Source organism: Eimeria acervulina, genomic scaffold, assembly GCF_000499425.1.
Source record: "Eimeria acervulina Houghton genomic scaffold, Eah_scaff29, whole genome shotgun sequence".
Lineage (NCBI taxonomy): Eukaryota > Apicomplexa > Conoidasida > Eucoccidiorida > Eimeriidae > Eimeria > Eimeria acervulina.
The window spans coordinates 22720-38335 of record NW_013547901.1 but is presented as its reverse complement, the minus strand read 5'-3'; the positions used below and the strand labels follow the sequence as shown (position 1 = coordinate 38335).

At 55.7% G+C, this 15616-nt stretch overlaps 3 protein-coding genes across 3 annotated transcripts; 2 read left to right on the top strand and 1 right to left on the bottom strand.

The window, feature by feature from the left end:
• Positions 1-374: 374 nt before the first annotated feature.
• Positions 375-4130, bottom strand: EAH_00006620 (ubiquitin protein, putative; the record flags this gene model as incomplete). Its single annotated transcript, XM_013392436.1, has 10 exons — positions 375-421; positions 635-825; positions 1073-1248; positions 1468-1823; positions 1964-2108; positions 2308-2472; positions 2693-2898; positions 3105-3186; positions 3496-3590; positions 3761-4130. The coding sequence occupies 10 exons, from the start codon at positions 4128-4130 to the stop codon at positions 375-377; spliced, it is 1833 nt and encodes a 610-aa protein (XP_013247890.1).
• Positions 4131-5467: 1337 nt separating this feature from the next.
• Positions 5468-9140, top strand: EAH_00006610 (hypothetical protein, conserved; the record flags this gene model as incomplete). The annotated part of the gene is made up of 7 exons (XM_013392435.1): positions 5468-5578; positions 5689-5748; positions 5960-6018; positions 6250-6966; positions 7608-7730; positions 7958-8128; positions 8291-9140. The coding sequence occupies 7 exons, from the start codon at positions 5468-5470 to the stop codon at positions 9138-9140; spliced, it is 2091 nt and encodes a 696-aa protein (XP_013247889.1).
• Positions 9141-11758: 2618 nt separating this feature from the next.
• EAH_00006600 (transcription factor S-II central domain-containing protein, putative) lies at positions 11759-15616 on the top strand (the record flags this gene model as incomplete). Its single annotated transcript, XM_013392434.1, has 1 exon — positions 11759-15616. The coding sequence occupies one exon, from the start codon at positions 11759-11761 to the stop codon at positions 15614-15616; it is 3858 nt and encodes a 1285-aa protein (XP_013247888.1).

The window sequence follows — 15616 nt, the reverse complement described above, 5'->3', positions numbered from 1 at the left end:
CGTGTCTGCAGCAGCAAACAGTGCGCTGCAACTAATTTGCAGAATTCTGCTGCGTCGGGAGGAGCACAATTCTGCTGCCGCTGCAGAAGCAGCTGCAACGCATGCAGTGCTGGCCTACAGCCACAACGTGGTGCTGCTGCTACTGCCGCTGCTGCTCCAGCAGCTGCAGCCCAGAACCACCGCGATGCAGCTGAAAGGCAGGTGAAGGTCTTCTCGCCTCATGAAGACAAGCAAATCCCCACCCTATCCCGGATGCAGGTGCAGCAGGCGCTGCTGTTGCTGCTATTGCAGCAGCAGCAGCGCCTGTTGCAGCTGCAGCAAACCGGAGGACAGCTAGCAGGCTCGCTGCTGCTGCTGCCACTGGACAGCCTCACTCACTGATGCCGAGCCAACAGCAAATCGATCGCCCGGTTTATATTCCCTAAAATGCAACACAGAAAGCAGCAGCAGCAGAAGCAGCAGCAGGTGATGATTAACGGCGCAGTGCACCAAAGGCATGCCGAGGCAGCACAAACTACTCCACCTACGTGCTGATGCAGCGACAGGACATGAGCATCACAGCAACAGAAACAGAAGCAGCAACAGCAGCAACAACAGGAGCAGCAAGGGCTGCTACTTCGCTGCATAGGCGCACCTCCAGTCTGCTGCAGCGCCCACAAACACTCCGCCTGGTTGGAGAACCCCATGGCATTCAAAGACGCGAGCTGATGCGCATACTGCTGTTGCTGCTGCTGCTGCTGCTGAGGTTGCTGCTGCTGAGGTTGCTGCTGCTGATGCTGAACAGGAGACGTTGCTGCGGAGGGCTCCGCACTTCCAACCGTCAGCCTGCAGCCGCACACACCTACACCCCAGCTTCGTGCAGAGCAACAGCAACACGACGCAGATTCAGCAGCAGCAGCAGCTGCTGCTGCAGCATGCCACCTATCAGCAAAACAGCCGACCCCCCGCCGCAGCAACGAAAGCAGCAGCAACAAAATCAGCACGTCTGCGGCTACAGCGACCATAACGGAGCCACACCACCACCACAGCAGCAGCAACAGCAGCAGCAAAAAAGAGCTGCAGCACAGCATACCTCGTGAAGTCTTGAACGATACCCCCAGGGCCCCCAAAGCCCCACGCAGAAGGCGGTGCCCCCGAGGCACCTGAGGATGCATGCGCGAGTGAGGCAACAGCAGCAGCTGCTGCTGCTGCTGCAGCTGCTGCTGCATCCGGAGGTGCCTGTACACCTGAGCCACTTGGAGTCTGAGCCTGCCAGCAGATACATCGCACAACTACAGCGATAGCTAAGCTAGCTAAGCTACACACCAACAGCGCTACGTAGCAGCAGCAGCAACAGCTGCCGCAACAGCAGCAACACTATCAGCCAAAAAGACAATCCACAACAGAAACAAAGCCTCCTGTACAAAGTGTAGCAGCAACACCTGCTGCAGAGGACCTTGCAGGAGCAGCAGGAGCTGCTGCGGCAACGTCTGGACCTTGCAGCAGCAGCAGGAGCTGCTGCTGCAGCTCCTGCTGCTGCTGCAGCACCCCACTGTTGCCTCTGACCTGCTGCGGAGATATTGCGCCAGCGGTCGTCGTCGTCCCCTGCTGCTGCTGTTCCTGCTGCTGCTCCTGCTGCTGTTCCCGCTGCTGCTGCTGCAGTTGGCGCTGCTGCTGTAGCAAGTAATCCCGTTGTATTTGCTGCTGCCGCAACACCTGCTGCTGGCGCTGCTGCTGACGCCTCCGGGCCTCAAGATACGTATTCAATTCATGAGCCTCCCTCGCTGACTCAGAACTCTGCTGCTGCTGCTGCTGCTGCAAACTGTTCTGCGATTGCTGAGGGGCTGCAGCACGCCGCATGCACAATCAACCCTACAGTCCCTTCCACAAGCAGCAGCAGCAACAGCGGCAAACTACAGCGCCAGCACCTGACGCAACAGCAGCAACAGCAGCAATAGCAACAGCAGCAATAGCAGCAGCTGACCCCAGGGGTTGGGTAGGGCCTCCTTTGAAGGTCCCGAATCCCTGCGTCGGTTTGTTGCTTCTCCTGTGGGGTTCCCTCTCTCTCCTCGCGCTGTGCCGCCGCGCAGCTCAGCAGCAATTTGAATGGCTGCTTCGTGCATAGGCTCCTGCACCCCACGGTAGACACGCGTCAAAGCGTTGAAACCCTGCAGCAGCAGCAGCAACAGCAGCAGAAGTAGCAGCAGTAGCGTTGGGCACAGCAACAACAGCAACAGCAACAACAGCCAACAGTTAGTGATCAAGCAACAGAAACAACAGCACAAGCACCAGCAACACAGGAAGCAGCAGCAACAGTAGCAGAGGCACCCCATACAGCGCAGGAGCAGCGAAAGCAGCAGCAGCAGCAGCAGAAGCAGCAGCAGCAGCTACCCCTGGAACGGCTTCAATGTTGGCTAGGGCCCTGTCTGTATTCCTAATCATCTCCCTTAACAGGGAAGGATTCCTCATGGCGTCCATACCCATGCGAAACAACTGCAACACACAAACCCTAAACCCTAAACCCTAAACCCTAAACCTTTACGGCAGTCAGGAGCGGGACATACATCCCTGCTAAACCCCGCGCTGTTAGAAAGCAAAGTTTGCTGGTAAGGGTTTGGTGTCTAGGGTTATGTGTTTAGGGTTTAGTGTGGAATAGGGTTACGGGTTCGTATTGGGGTTTAGGGTTTAGGGTTTAGGGTTTGCGGAGCGTTACCTGTGGGTCTGAGAGCAGACTGTTGATTTCGGGGTTTTGCTCCCTCAAGGCCTGCAGCAGCGGGCTCGACTGCAGCAAACTGTTCATGAGGTCGCTCTCCATTAGCTGCTGCAGATGCGGAGAGCGCGCCAGCTGCTCCATCAGCAGCTCCTGAGGGGAGGCTGCTGCTGCTGCTGCTGCGCCGCTGCTGCTGCCGGGAATACCTGCTGCAGCGCAACACCACACACGCCCGTCGCACACTGCAGCTGCTGTTTCCGCTGCTGCTGCTGCTGCTGATGCTCCACTCCTGCTGATGCGGCATCTACTCCTGTACACAGAAAAATGAATGAAACAGAAACAAAGCAGCGAAGGCACCAGCAGCACAGCAGTAACAGCAGCAGCAGCAGCAGCAGCAGCAGCAGCAGCAACTGACTGTTTCTCCTTTCCGCATTCCGCACCACATGCACCATCGGCCCATCGCTGCTGATGCCCAGCGACTCCAAAACTTCTTCATCCTGCAACAGAAGCAGCAGCACCATCGGAAACAAATGCAGCTGCAGCTGGCTTTCCTGCTGCAGCATCAGCAACAATAGTAGCTATCTGTGCCGCTGCTGCTGCTGCTGCTGTTGCCACATCTCTTCTGCGCCAACACCTGCTGCGAACGTTGCTGTGGTGAGCACTTCAATAGGTGCGCAGCAGCAGCAGCGGCGGCAGCCGCAGGGGCCACAGTGACTCTGGGGAGCAGCAACAGCAGCAGCAGCAGCAACAGCTGCAGCTGCTGCTGCGCCGGCAGCAGCCACACCACCAGAGCCTAGATGCCTCACCCTCATCACGTGGCCTCTCACGATGAGCCGCTGCTCCCCAGGAGGATAGCGCAGCTGCGGGGCCAAGGCTTCCTTCAGCTGCAGCGCAGTCCAATCTGCAGCAACAGCAGCAGCAGCCGCAGCGGCAGTAGCAGCAGCAGTAGCAGCAGTAGCAGCAACAGAAGGGAAGGAGTTATATTGAGACTTTCGAACCCCTATGAAGCAGTCCAGGTACTACAGACGACATGCCTCCTTCAGCAGCAGCAGCAAGCATCAAAAGCATCACCAGCAACAACGGCAGCGGCAACAGCAGCAGCAATACCTGGAAAAGCAGTGAGCCTGAGTTGCTGGCGGTCAAGTGTCTGTACAGTCAACATGAACGAATTGTCGCCCTCATCTTCCTCCTCATCCTGTTCTTCAGCAGCATCTGCGCCCCTGCTGCTGCTGCTGCTGCTGCTGGAGCTGGAGCCAGAGCTCGCTTCGTTTGCCTCCAGCGTCCGTGGCCCTTCCGCTGGTGTCAACTGTTGCTGCTCCTGCCTCTGATCGCTGTCCTCATTGTGCTGCGGCTGATCTCCCTGCTGCTGCTGCGGATCTGGCTGCTGCTGCTGCTGCTGCTGCTCTTGCTCGTGGGGCCCCTTCTGGTCGCCCTCCCCCATCTTTCTTGCGTTCCTTTTGCTGCAGGCTCTCCACACGCACGGGTGCTGCAGCAAGTGCCGCTGCGGCCCCGTAGGAATGACGCCGGCGGTGCTGCAGGTGCTGCTGCTGCTGCTGCCGCTGCCGCTGTTGCTGTGGGAGCAGGAGTCGAGGCAAACTCCAACTCCCGCTGCTGCTGCTGCTGCTGTTTCAAAGGGGCGCGTTACGGGAGCTGGAGCGGCTCCACAGTCAAAATGTTTGCTGCTGCCGCCGAGGTTGCTGTTGCTGCTGCCGTCGTTGCTGCTGCTGTAGCTGGTTGCTGCTGCTGCTGTAGCTGGTTGCTGCTGCTTGTGAACAGGCGCCTTCAGAAGCAAGAGAAGGGCCGTCAATGAGGACTAAAAGGCGCAGACACCGGAGTTGGTTGCGCTGCAGTAGCAGCAGCAGGAGTTGTTGCTGTTGCTGTTAACTGCTGCTGCAGCTGCTGCAGCTGTCGCAGCAACAACAAAAACACAAACCCTATTAGCCACAACTCTAAATCTCCTACTTATCTTAAATGCTATAAAGGACACCCGGCACAGCAGCATGTCCGCTGTTCTCTGAACAGGAGAGCGGCGTTGGCGCCGTCGCTGCTGCAGCTGTTGCTGCTGCTGCTGCTGCTGCAGCTGCGTATGTATGGTCACTGCAGCAGCAGCAGCAGCAGCACCAGCAGGTTGCGCACAAGTTAAGAGCACAAGAGGTGATGTCTTGCTCTTATTATTACATGGGGAAGGCTTTAAAAGTTGGTCTTGTTTCTACAGCACGCCGCTGCAAAAGCAGCAGCAGCAGCAGCAGCAGCTGCTGCTGCTGCTGCTGCTGCAGCGGTCGTCTTCGGTGGTGTCGGTGACGTGGGGCTGCGAGAAGGAGCAGACACCGCCTTTTCTCCTTTTGCTTTTGCTGCTTTGTACTTCAAGACTCATTCTTTTTCATAGGCGGAAGGGCCGTTGGGTTGCTGCTGCTGGTGCTGCTGCTGGTGCTGCAGCGGGCCCAGCTAGGGGGGCGTGGGGGCCCCGCGGAGGCACCTACGATTCTGTTGCAGCAGAGTGCTGCTGAACAGCACCCACGGCAGATCACAGGGCACTGAAGCAGCAGCAGCAGCAGCAGCATAACTACCAACAACGCGGGGCCTTTTGCAGCAGCTCCTGTGCTGCGCTGCAGCAGCACGTCGGCCGTCGATAGGCCTGAAGCTGTCGCCACCACCCGCTGGAAGTTGCAACAAGCAAGGCAGCAGCAACAGCAGCAGCTTCTCGCACAGGCGCGAGGCAGCTCAACGCACTGCAGCAACACCGACACAGCAGCAGCAGCCGCAACAACAACAACAACAATGCCGTCCAACAAGAAGCCAGGAGGCAAGACGGGGGGCAAAGCCCGCAGCAACAAAGACACAACTTATCAAGTCAGAGATATTCGGGGGTACCGAATAGAAAACAAGGTGGTGTGCTTACACTCCAGCAGCAGCAGCAGCAGCAACAACAACAGCAGCCGCAGCAGCATCGGCAGCAGCAGCAGCAGATGCACTTGGTTTGTGTCTTCATGCGTTTTCAGGAGAAGTTTTTTGTCTTGTGGTTGGACTATGCTGACGACGAAAGCACGTGGGAGCCCTGGGTGAGGCAGCAGCAGCACTCGCTGCTGCTGCTGCTGCTGCTGTTGCTGTTTCGCTGCTGCGATTGTTGTCTCGCTGTTGCTGGTGCCGCCGCTGCTGCTGCTGCTCTTAGCCGCAGGGGGTGGAGTGTAGCATGGAGGCATAGAATGGCTGAACGAACTTGCTGCTTCTGCTGCTGCTCTTGCTGCTGCTGCTGCTGCTGCTGCATATCAGAGTTCCCTGTCCGACCTTGGAGGAGATCTCCGCAAGAAGATGGATGCCCTCAGAGACAGGTGCCGCTGCTGCTCTTGCTGTCGTTGTTGCTGCCGCTGCAGCCTCAGTTTGCTCTCTGCTGCTGCATTTGTCTTGCTAATGCAGCAGCAGCCACGTCGGGCTGCTGCTCCTGCAGCAGCAGCAGGAGAAGCACCCCCAATCTCAGACAAGTTGAGTATAACGCACTCGCCGTTTCCACCCACGCATAGCTGCTGCTGCTGCTGCTGCTGTTGCTGCTGCTGCTGCTGCAGGTACAAGGAGTCGGTAAAGCGCCTTGTGTCTCTGCGTGAGAGTCTGGCCACTGCTCGCGAGGAGGCTGTTCTTGCTGCTCGTCTTTTATCAGAGTTGGCGGTGTCTCCGCACAGCAGCAGCAGCAGCAGCAACAGCAGCAGCAACGCTCTGACGCTTCAGGTGTCCTCTCCGACGGCAGACGAAGCGGGAGGAGACGCAGCGTCGAGCGCCCCAGCAGCAGCAGCAGCAGCAGCAGCAGCAGCAGCAGGTGTTGTTGCTGCTTCGGATCCGCAGGAGGATACTGGAGCAGCAGCAGCGTCGTGCACCCCCTCTAGCCCGTCGACGGGCGCAGCAGCAGCAGCAGCAACAACAGCAGCAACAGTAGCAGTAGCAGTAGCAGGGTCTCGGGAGGAGCTGCTGCAGCGTGTAGGTCTTAGCCGCATCGCTGCGCGCAACCTGCGGTCGCTGCTGCTGCACCTGCGACGCGCAGCAGCAGACCACCAGGCCTTCTTTGAGTCACCAGAGGAGACGCTGGGGCTGCCGCGGCGGCAGCAGCAGAAGCGCAGCAGCAGCAGCAGCAGCAACAGCTGCAGCAGCTTCTTACCGGACAGCACAGAAGACTTCAGCAAATGCCCCCTCTTAGCCACACAAGTGTGGGGTCGCTTCCCCTCCTTCGTTGATTGGGGATCCGATCCCAGCGGCCGTCTCCTACTCAAACTCGCCTACCTTCACGTTCAGTAAACAACACGCACACGCCCACATTGCAGCTAGGTGCACCTAGCTAGCTGCAGCTAGCTAGCGGCATTTAGCTAGCTGCTACCATCTAGCTGCACCCAGCTAGCCAGACGCAGGTAACCAAGCAGCAGCTAGTCAGGTAGCTAGACCTGCAGTTAGCCAGACAGGTAGCTAGCAACGGAAGGCACCGGAGCAACTGGAGAAGCAGCTAGCTGCGCAACTTGCTGTGTAGCTAGTCGGACAGCTAGCTGCGTGGCTGGTGACTAGGGCGAGAGGCACTTGGCGGCAGGACCACTTGAACGCTAGCTAGCTAGCTACCTAGCTAGCTAGCTGCATGGCTAGCTAGGCAGCTCTCACCTGACTGCTAAACTCGGATGCAGCTAGCCGCCTAGCTAGATGGATAGCCAGATAGACAGCAAGCTAGCTAGCCAGCTAGCTGCTCAGGAGTTGTGGATTTGGGGAAGTGTTGCTTCTGCTGCTCTACCACGTGATACGGGGTGTGCGTTTCTATACGGGCTGCCCGGTGCAGCAGCAGGAACAGCAGCAGGAACAGCAGCAGCGGCAGCAGCAGCAGGGGCAGCAGCAGCAGGGGCAGCAGCAACAGCTTGGGTTGTGTTTGTGTGTCTGTGTGTTGCAAGTGCAGCTTCACGCCAGTACAGTTTACTGCAGCAGCTCTTTTACGAGCTCTGTCTCCCGATCCGCGGCCTTCAATAAGCAGGCAGCTGCTGGATACCCTTGCCGAGTGGCAGCTTAGCAGGCTTATCGGGTCTGTTGCTGCTGCTGTTGGTGCTGCTGCTGCTGCTGTTGCTGCTGCTGCTCTTCGGGAGTGCTGCCGCCGTGGGGAGATTCGTTGGGTGTATTATTTGCGCTGGCAGCAGAAGCAGAGGCAGCAGCAGCAGGGAGGCGTCTTGGGGAGTTGTTGCTGCTGCTGCTGCTGCACCTCCAGCTGCTGCTGCAACTGTTGCAGCTGCTGTTGCTGCTGATGCTACTCAGGTACGACTGTGTGCTGATGCCGCACGACGAGTTTCTGTCTCGGTTGGATATGAACAAACGTCTGCTGCAGCACTGGCAGTGGCTAAAGAGGAGGCTTATTGCTGCTGGGCTGCTGCTGCAGCTGAGGGACCCCGTGCAAGACATTGTCTTCGTTTCCTTTAGAGCAACCAGGTCTGCTGCAACTGCTGCTGCTGCTACTGCTGCTGCAGTAACTTATGCTGCAACTGCTGCTGCGACTGCTGCAGCTGCTGCTGCGAATGAGCGTTGCTTAGGACTTGTTACTTCGTTGGCTCCACTGTTGCTGCTGCTGCTGTTGCTGCTGCTGGTGCGTAGGGAACAGCTGGAGGCCTTCATAAAGGAGACGACGGAGCTGCGTCTGAGCAGCAAACTCAAGAAAGCTGCAGCGCCGAAGGCAGCAGCAAACCGAGTGGAGAAGGGTGAGGAGGCAGAGGCAGCAGACGAGCTGCCTACCAAACAGCAGCAGCAGCAGCAGCAGCAGCAGCAGCAGCAGCAGGAACAGCAAGAGACGAAACAGCCGCTTCACGAGGAGAAGCCTCAGCAGCGGGAAGACAACCACCAGCAGCAGAAGCAGCAGCAGCAGAAGCAGCAGCAGCAGCAGAACGACGAGGCAGAAGGTGTGGAGGTGTTACCGGATGCAAAGGGTGGTGTTGGCGTCTCCTCAGAGGAAGCGAGTGCAAGCAGCTGCAGAGGCAGCAGCAGCTCGCAGCAGCAAGAGGAGCAGCAGAAGGAGCACCAGCAACAGCAGCCGCAACAGCCGCAGCAGCAGCAGCAGCAGGAGGACGAAGATGAGGTTGTGCTTCTAGAGGATGGGGTGTACGGCCCCCCAAGCAAGCGAGCGCGTGTGAGCGGTTCTGCAGCAACAGCAGCAGCACCACCAGCAGCAGCAGCAGCAGGGAGTAGTGCCAAGGCCCCTGAAGTGGTGGAGACTGAGGAACAAGAAGATAAAGACGTCGTTGAGATAGCTTCAGACAGCGAAGGGTTTCCCGAAGACCCTGTTGCTGTCTCTGTTAAGTTTGTGTGGCTGCAAGCAGCAGATGCTGCTATTACGCATGCGCTGGAGGTAATTCGCCATGCAGAGGAGACAGCAGCAGCCTTTGTTGCAACAGAGCAGCAGCAGCAGCTGCAGCAGCAGCAGCAGCAGCAGCAGCTACAGGAGACATAAACCAGAGGGGAGTAACAACGCATCTCAGAGGGACAGGAGGGAGACAGGAGAGATAAAAGTCTCTTCTTTAATGTTTGCTGCGGTGGGGCTCGGAGGCTGTAGATACGCAGCAAAAGACTTGCTGCTGCAGGCTGCAGCAGCAGCAAAGGGTTTTCTGCTGTACCCTGCAGCAGCAGCAAAAGGTTTGCTGCTGCAGCCTGTAGCAGCACCAAGGGAGAAGCAGCGTCGGATAGACGAGCCTTCATGAGGGAGGAGGATGCAGAAAAAAACACAAAGACAAAGACAAAGAGGGAGACAGAGACAGAGACAGAAGACAGAAGGGGTTGGAGACAGACGGTGTTACAGAGAGACAGAGACATATAACGAAGTTTGTTATTAGAGTTTTAGTTAGGGATGATATCTTTCAAACAAGAGGGAGCAGTTTATTTAGAGACAGATAGAAAGGGAGACAAACAAATTAAATAATTGTCTCTTCCCAGAAGGGAAGGACGAGGAGACAGTTGTTTTGTCTGTTTTAAAAAGTTTGATATAAATGTACAGCGTTATTTTCTAGTACTCAGTTTAATAGTAAATATAATGTAACCGCTTTGTTTGTTTTCTTATTGTTATTTTGTCTTATATATATGCTTATATATATATATATAGTTTATTTTATATACAATAAAATTGTATTAAAGTATAATTAGTAGATTTAAATGTATCACCATTTGATGAGGAGTAAATCTAACAGAGAAAATTAGTTTGAAGAAAATTATCTACGAAATATAATTATAAAGTATAGCTGTATTTACCTACAACTAATTGTAATCGGGATGATAGAAAGAGCATTTAAATACAATGCAAGAGGTTTAGGAGGGGTGAAGGAGACAGAGGTATTGCAGCTACAAACAGCAACAAAGACGCAGCAAGGCAGTGCGAACCATGAACATTTTTTAAATAAAAGAATATCTGTTTACAGCGGAAACAGTCTTAGTTGCGGCTTAGGGTTTCAGGGTTTGATGTTCTAGGGTTTAGGGTTTAGGGTTTAGTGGCTACTGCGTGTCCCTGTAAACAACAAAGGCAGAAACAGAAACAGGAAAGATAGACGCCTCCGCTGAAGACACTTAAAAGATGATGTACAATTCTGAGGTGTACAGACGGCTACTTCTCGTAGAATTCAACAGCAGAACTCGGCCATCCAAGCGCGCTTGTAGCAGCAGCATCTGCTGCTACCGCTGCTGCTGCTGATGCATCAATATGATACACACGAAGCAGCCTGTCTCTAGAGTGCACGACAGCTTCCAGCAACAGCAGCAGTAACAGCAGCAACTGAGCCAGCCGCTGCATCATATGCAGCTACTACTGCGTTGTAGAGCTGCACCTGCAGCCTTTGCTCGGGTTGAGGGTTTGGGGTTTAGGGTTTGGTGCTGCATGGTACAAGAAGAGAGGAACCTCTCTGATATAGCGTGCCTTCTCTCTTCTGTTCAGCAGAGTTTAAATGTGTCCGTTTGAATAATATAACTGTAGGAGCAGCTACACCATTTTCTGGTGTCTCCTGAGCATCAGAGCCGAAGGGCCTGCTGCAGCAGCTGAGATGATGCTGAGAGAGACAGAGGAAGCATATTTAGTTGTGTAAAAACTTGCTGCTGCGCCTCCCTCCTTTAATCAGCAGCAACACCGGGTGTGTTGTTTGTTGCTGCGTCTCCCTTCTAAAAGCAGCAGCAACATCACCAAAAAACTTAAAAAAGAAAGCGCTTATTGCTTCATGTCTTCTGGAAATTGCAAGTACAGCTTGCTGCTAATCAAACACTTCTTATCCTTCAGTAGATACTCAACTTGAAAGTTAAAGAAGCTAACAGAAACAAATTTAATTAATACTAAACAACAAGACAGACGCCTCCGTGCTGCAGTACGTGCTAAGCTGCACACATCTCTACTTATCTCTGCTACGGCAGCAGGTAATACACACCTTCTCCCCCTTATAATCTTTTATATTATAACAACAATGGAAATTGTCGATGCCAGGAATCGAACGCGGGACGTGCAGATAACAAATAAGGCGCCCTAAGCAACTGAACTGATCTTCATCTTCGACTACGCCTGTCTACTGGGTGTACTTAGAAAATGAAGGAAAGATAAAAGAAAGAAAGTGAGGCATTTATCTTTTATTTATTTGTTTCTCTGTAATTAACTTTTAATTTCTTTTGCTGCTGCTCCGCTGGTTTAAGTAACTGCAACAAGTTGGGGCCTGAAAGCCCCACTTGCTGTGCAGTGCATGCACAGGGAGGGGGGATTTTTTGCTGCTTCAGCGTGCAGCATACTGGTGCTTCTCTTTTTTAGTTTATTCATCTTCATTGCATTGATAAGTCCTTCAGTTGCGGCTGCTGCAGTTGCTGCAGCAACGCGGCCCGCAGCAGCAGCAGCAGCATCGCCAGCAGCAGCAGGCGTTGTTGACAGCGAAGGGCTTGAGGAAGGACAGGTTTCAACAAGTTACAGCATTTGTTGAGGCTTCTAAGTTATATTCATTTAATACACGCATCAATGCCGTAGGACCCCGGAGACGGCCTTGTGCAGCTGCTGCCCTTGCTGCTGCTGCTGCTGCTGCTGCTGCTGCTGCTGCTGCAACTAGGTGTTCAGCGATGCTGCAGCAGGGCCTCGGCAGCCTTGAAGGATCTTTTCCTTCTCCGTCTGCAGATGGAGAGGAAGGGGGCTTTCATGGGGGCGATGCCTTAGTGGAGCTCTCGTGCGGCAGCAGCAACGGCAGCAGCATCACGAGCAGCAGCAACGTTTCTCCTGTTTCAGGAAGCCAGCAGAAGCAGCAGCAGCCGCCGCAGCAACAACAGCAGCAACAACAGGATCAGCAGCAGCAGCACCAAGAGGAGCAGCAGGAGGAGGAGTGGGCAGCAGCAGCAGCAGAGTTTCCACAGGCTGTCGATCTTAAATCTGCACCTCTCTTCTTCTTTCTTGGTGAGGAGTATAGACAGCACGAGTGGGTGCGTCTGAAGAGCCAAGGCAGCAAAGATTGGATAGCACAGATCATTGCTTATATCCCTCCTGCTGCAGCAGCAGCAGAAGATGCGGCAGCAGCAGATGCAGCAGCAGCAGATGCAACAGCAGCAGATGCAGCAGCAGCAGCAGGAAAGATAGTATGTCGTTGGGCGTGGGACCCATACGATCTACGTGATGAGTGCTGCCCTGACTTACCTGTGGAGGTGTACAGCCGCTTTGAAGTTATACCTGCTTTAAACTTCATAGATCTTAACCCTGTTGCTTCTATTAAAGGAAGGCTTCAAGTAGAGACGCTGCAGCAGTGGCTCACCAGAACAGCATTCCCCAGCAGCAGCAGCAGCAGCAGCAGCAGCAGCAGCAGCAGCAGCAGCAGGGAGGGAGAAGAAGAAGGGGGGCTGCCTCCTGTGTTGTTCTACCGTCATGCATTTGATGCAGATGTTGGCTTCGAGCCGCAGATCCCTGCAGATGCAATCCGCTTCAAGAGAATAAAGACACAGCAGCAGCAGCAGCAGCAGCAGCAGCAGCAGCAGGTGAAGCAGGTGAAGCAGGAGGGAGAGGAGCCAGCAGCAGCAGCAGCAGCAGCAGCAGATAGGGCAGCAGCGGGGCCAGCGCCTCCTAGCTCCTTTAGGAAACATAGTGCAGCACGAAACCCTGACTGCAGATTGTTTTGCTGCTGCCGCTGCAGCCAAACCCTGGGGCCCCCAGATGATAGACAGCCGCCCAACTGGAGGCCAGGGCCTCAGCAGCAGGCGCTGCTGCAGCAGTTTCTGCAGCAGAAACTCAGCAGCAGCAACAGCAACAACAGCAGCAGCAGCGGTGGGGAGCAGGCTGTGTACGAGCTGCTGCAGCGCGAAACTCAGCAGCAGCAGCAGCAGCAAAACGTAAAAGAAGAGCCTATTTTAATTGAATCTCCTGATGAGCTTCCTTTTCTTTTCAAGCTGTTCCCTGCACAGTCAGATATCTCTATTTGCTGCTGGAGATGCGCAAGAAGAGAGAGGAGGAGGGAAGCAGCAAAAGCTGCTGCTGCTGCTGCTGCTGCTGGGGTCAGCTCGAAGGAACAGAGAGGGACTGCAGCAGCCAGAACACCGCCAGCTGGGAGCAGCAGAAGACGCAGCAGAGCAGCTGCAGCAGCAGACGGGGCAGATCAACATGGAGCCTCACCAACAGCAGCAGCAGCAGCAGGAGCCCTTCTTCAGCCTAAGCGGCAGCAGAAGCAGCAGCAGCGAGCTCGGAGAGCTACGGTGCAGCAGGGAGACGCAGATGGCTTGGTGTCTACTGGCAGCGAGTACAGCTACAGCAGCAGCAACCGAAGCAGCAGCAGCAGCAGCAGCAGCAACAACGAAAGCGACCCTGAATTCGATATAGAGGAGCTGCGAGCGGAGTATATGTCGCTGCAAGATGTAGACAGAGAAGAGCTTGAACTCAAAGAAAGAGAAGCAGCAAAGCGGAAAGCTGCTGCAGCGGCAGCCAGCCGCAGCAGCAGCAGCAGCAGCAGCAGCAGCAAGACGGAACCGGGCAAGCTGCACAGCAACGCCGCCGTCAAGCGCGTTCCTTTCTCCCCTGGAGACGATGCACCACGGGGAGCAGCAGCAGCAGCAGCAGCAGCAGGAACTCGGCAGCCAAGTGCGGCTGCAGGTCGTGCTGCTGCCGCAGGTCGTGCTGCTGCAGCAAGTGGAGGCAGCCATCGCAAGCGGAAGCACCCGCAACGAGAGCAGCAGCAGCAGCAGCAGCAGCAGCAGCATGCAGCGCCTGCGCTGCTGGGGTCCCTTGTGCGGCAGCGCGACTGGCAGCAAGGGGCGTCCCGGCGCCTTAAGAAGTTAGAAGAGATATATTATTTGGGGCTGAGAGAGCTGCAGCCTACGCTGCAGCTGCAGCAAGAGGCAGACGCAGCAGCACAAGTTGCGCGTGCTGCAGCAGCAGCTGCTGCGGCTGCGGCGGAAACAGCAACAGAGAGCAGCGGCTCACCTAACACGCCTGCCAGCAGCAACAGCAACAAGAGCAGCAGCAGCAGCAGCACCAGCCTCAGTGCCATGGGACAGGAAGCTGTCTCTTCAGCAGCACAGTCTCCGACTGCAGCAGCAGCAGGAGCAGCAGCAGCAGGAGAGGCACCGAACAAAGGTGCGCTGCAGCCTGAGCAGCAGCAAGAGGCGGGCGAGGTGCAGCAGCAGCAAGCGCAGCAGCAGCAGCAGCAGCAACAGGAGCAGGAAGAGCAGGAGAAGACAGAAGGGAGTGGAGGTGTTGAGCTGCTGCGGGCGAAGGTAATATATCCTTCTGCTGCAGCATTTGCTGCTGCAGTGCATGCAGCCTTTTGGAATGCCTATGGTGCTGCACCCCCTCGTTTGCGGCAGCAGCGTTTATACGAATTACTTGCAAACTTAAGACGAGAAAATAATAAAGAATTGAGACAAAAGGTGCTGCTGGGGTGTATGTCTCTGTCTTCATTGTTAGCAGCAGATGCCGATACATTAGCGCCAGCTGATGTTAGACGAGAAAGAAAAGAAGAAAGAGATAGACACTTCAGGAGAGCTGTTATTTTAACTGAGAGCATTACACCCCAGCAGCTCTTGAAGAAGACGCATAAGGGATTAGAATCGGTCAGGGAGGACCTGCTGCCGTTGCACCAGCAGCAGCAGCAGCAGCAGCAGCAGCAGCATACACGCAAAAACAAACACCTACAAAAACACGCAAAACCACCCGTCAAACATGCAACCAGCAGCAGCAGCAGTAGCAGCAGCAGCAGCGGAAGCAGCAGCAGCAGCAGCAGCGGCAGCGCAAGCGGAAGCGGAAGTAGCAGCGGGGAAGACTCCGACAGCAGCAGCAGCAGCAGCAGCGGAAGCAGCACAGACGATGAAAAATCAAACAGCCGGCCAAATTCCAACAGCAACTTGGGTGGTGCTGCAGCTGCACACACTGCAGCAGACGCTGCAGCAGGTCAGGTAGACGTGCAGAGAGAGCTGCATGCGCTGCAGCAGCTCTTTGGCAGCGACGATGCGGCCCCTGCTGCTGCTGCTGCTGCTGCTGGTGATGATGAGCAGCAGCAGCAGCAGCAGCAGGGGGCTGAGGCGGCAGAAGGGAAAGAAAAACACAGGGTTCGCTTTGCTGCAGAGCCGAAGCTGTCGCCCCGTGGGGGGACTCGCCGCAGCAGCAGCAGGAAGCAGCAGCAGCAGCAGCAGCCATTTGAGCTGCTGCAAGAGTTGGTGCCGCAGGGCTTCTCTGCGAGGCCCCTTAGAGTCCCGCCTAATGTAGCTGCCTATACACCCGAAGCCTCGAAGCGAAGGGTGCTGCAGTTGCTGCAGCGCGTGCAGCAGCTGCAGCAGAGGCGACTGCTGCGGCAGCAGCAGCAGCAGCAGGATGCGGGAGTAGCAGCAGTAGCGCATGCAGTTGCAGCTGACTGCAGCAGCATGAGGACCTCCTTTGCGGATTTGCTGCAATGTGCATTTGTTCGAGTGTCTGCTGAGCTGACGCGCAGCAAGGGAGAGTCAGGGTAG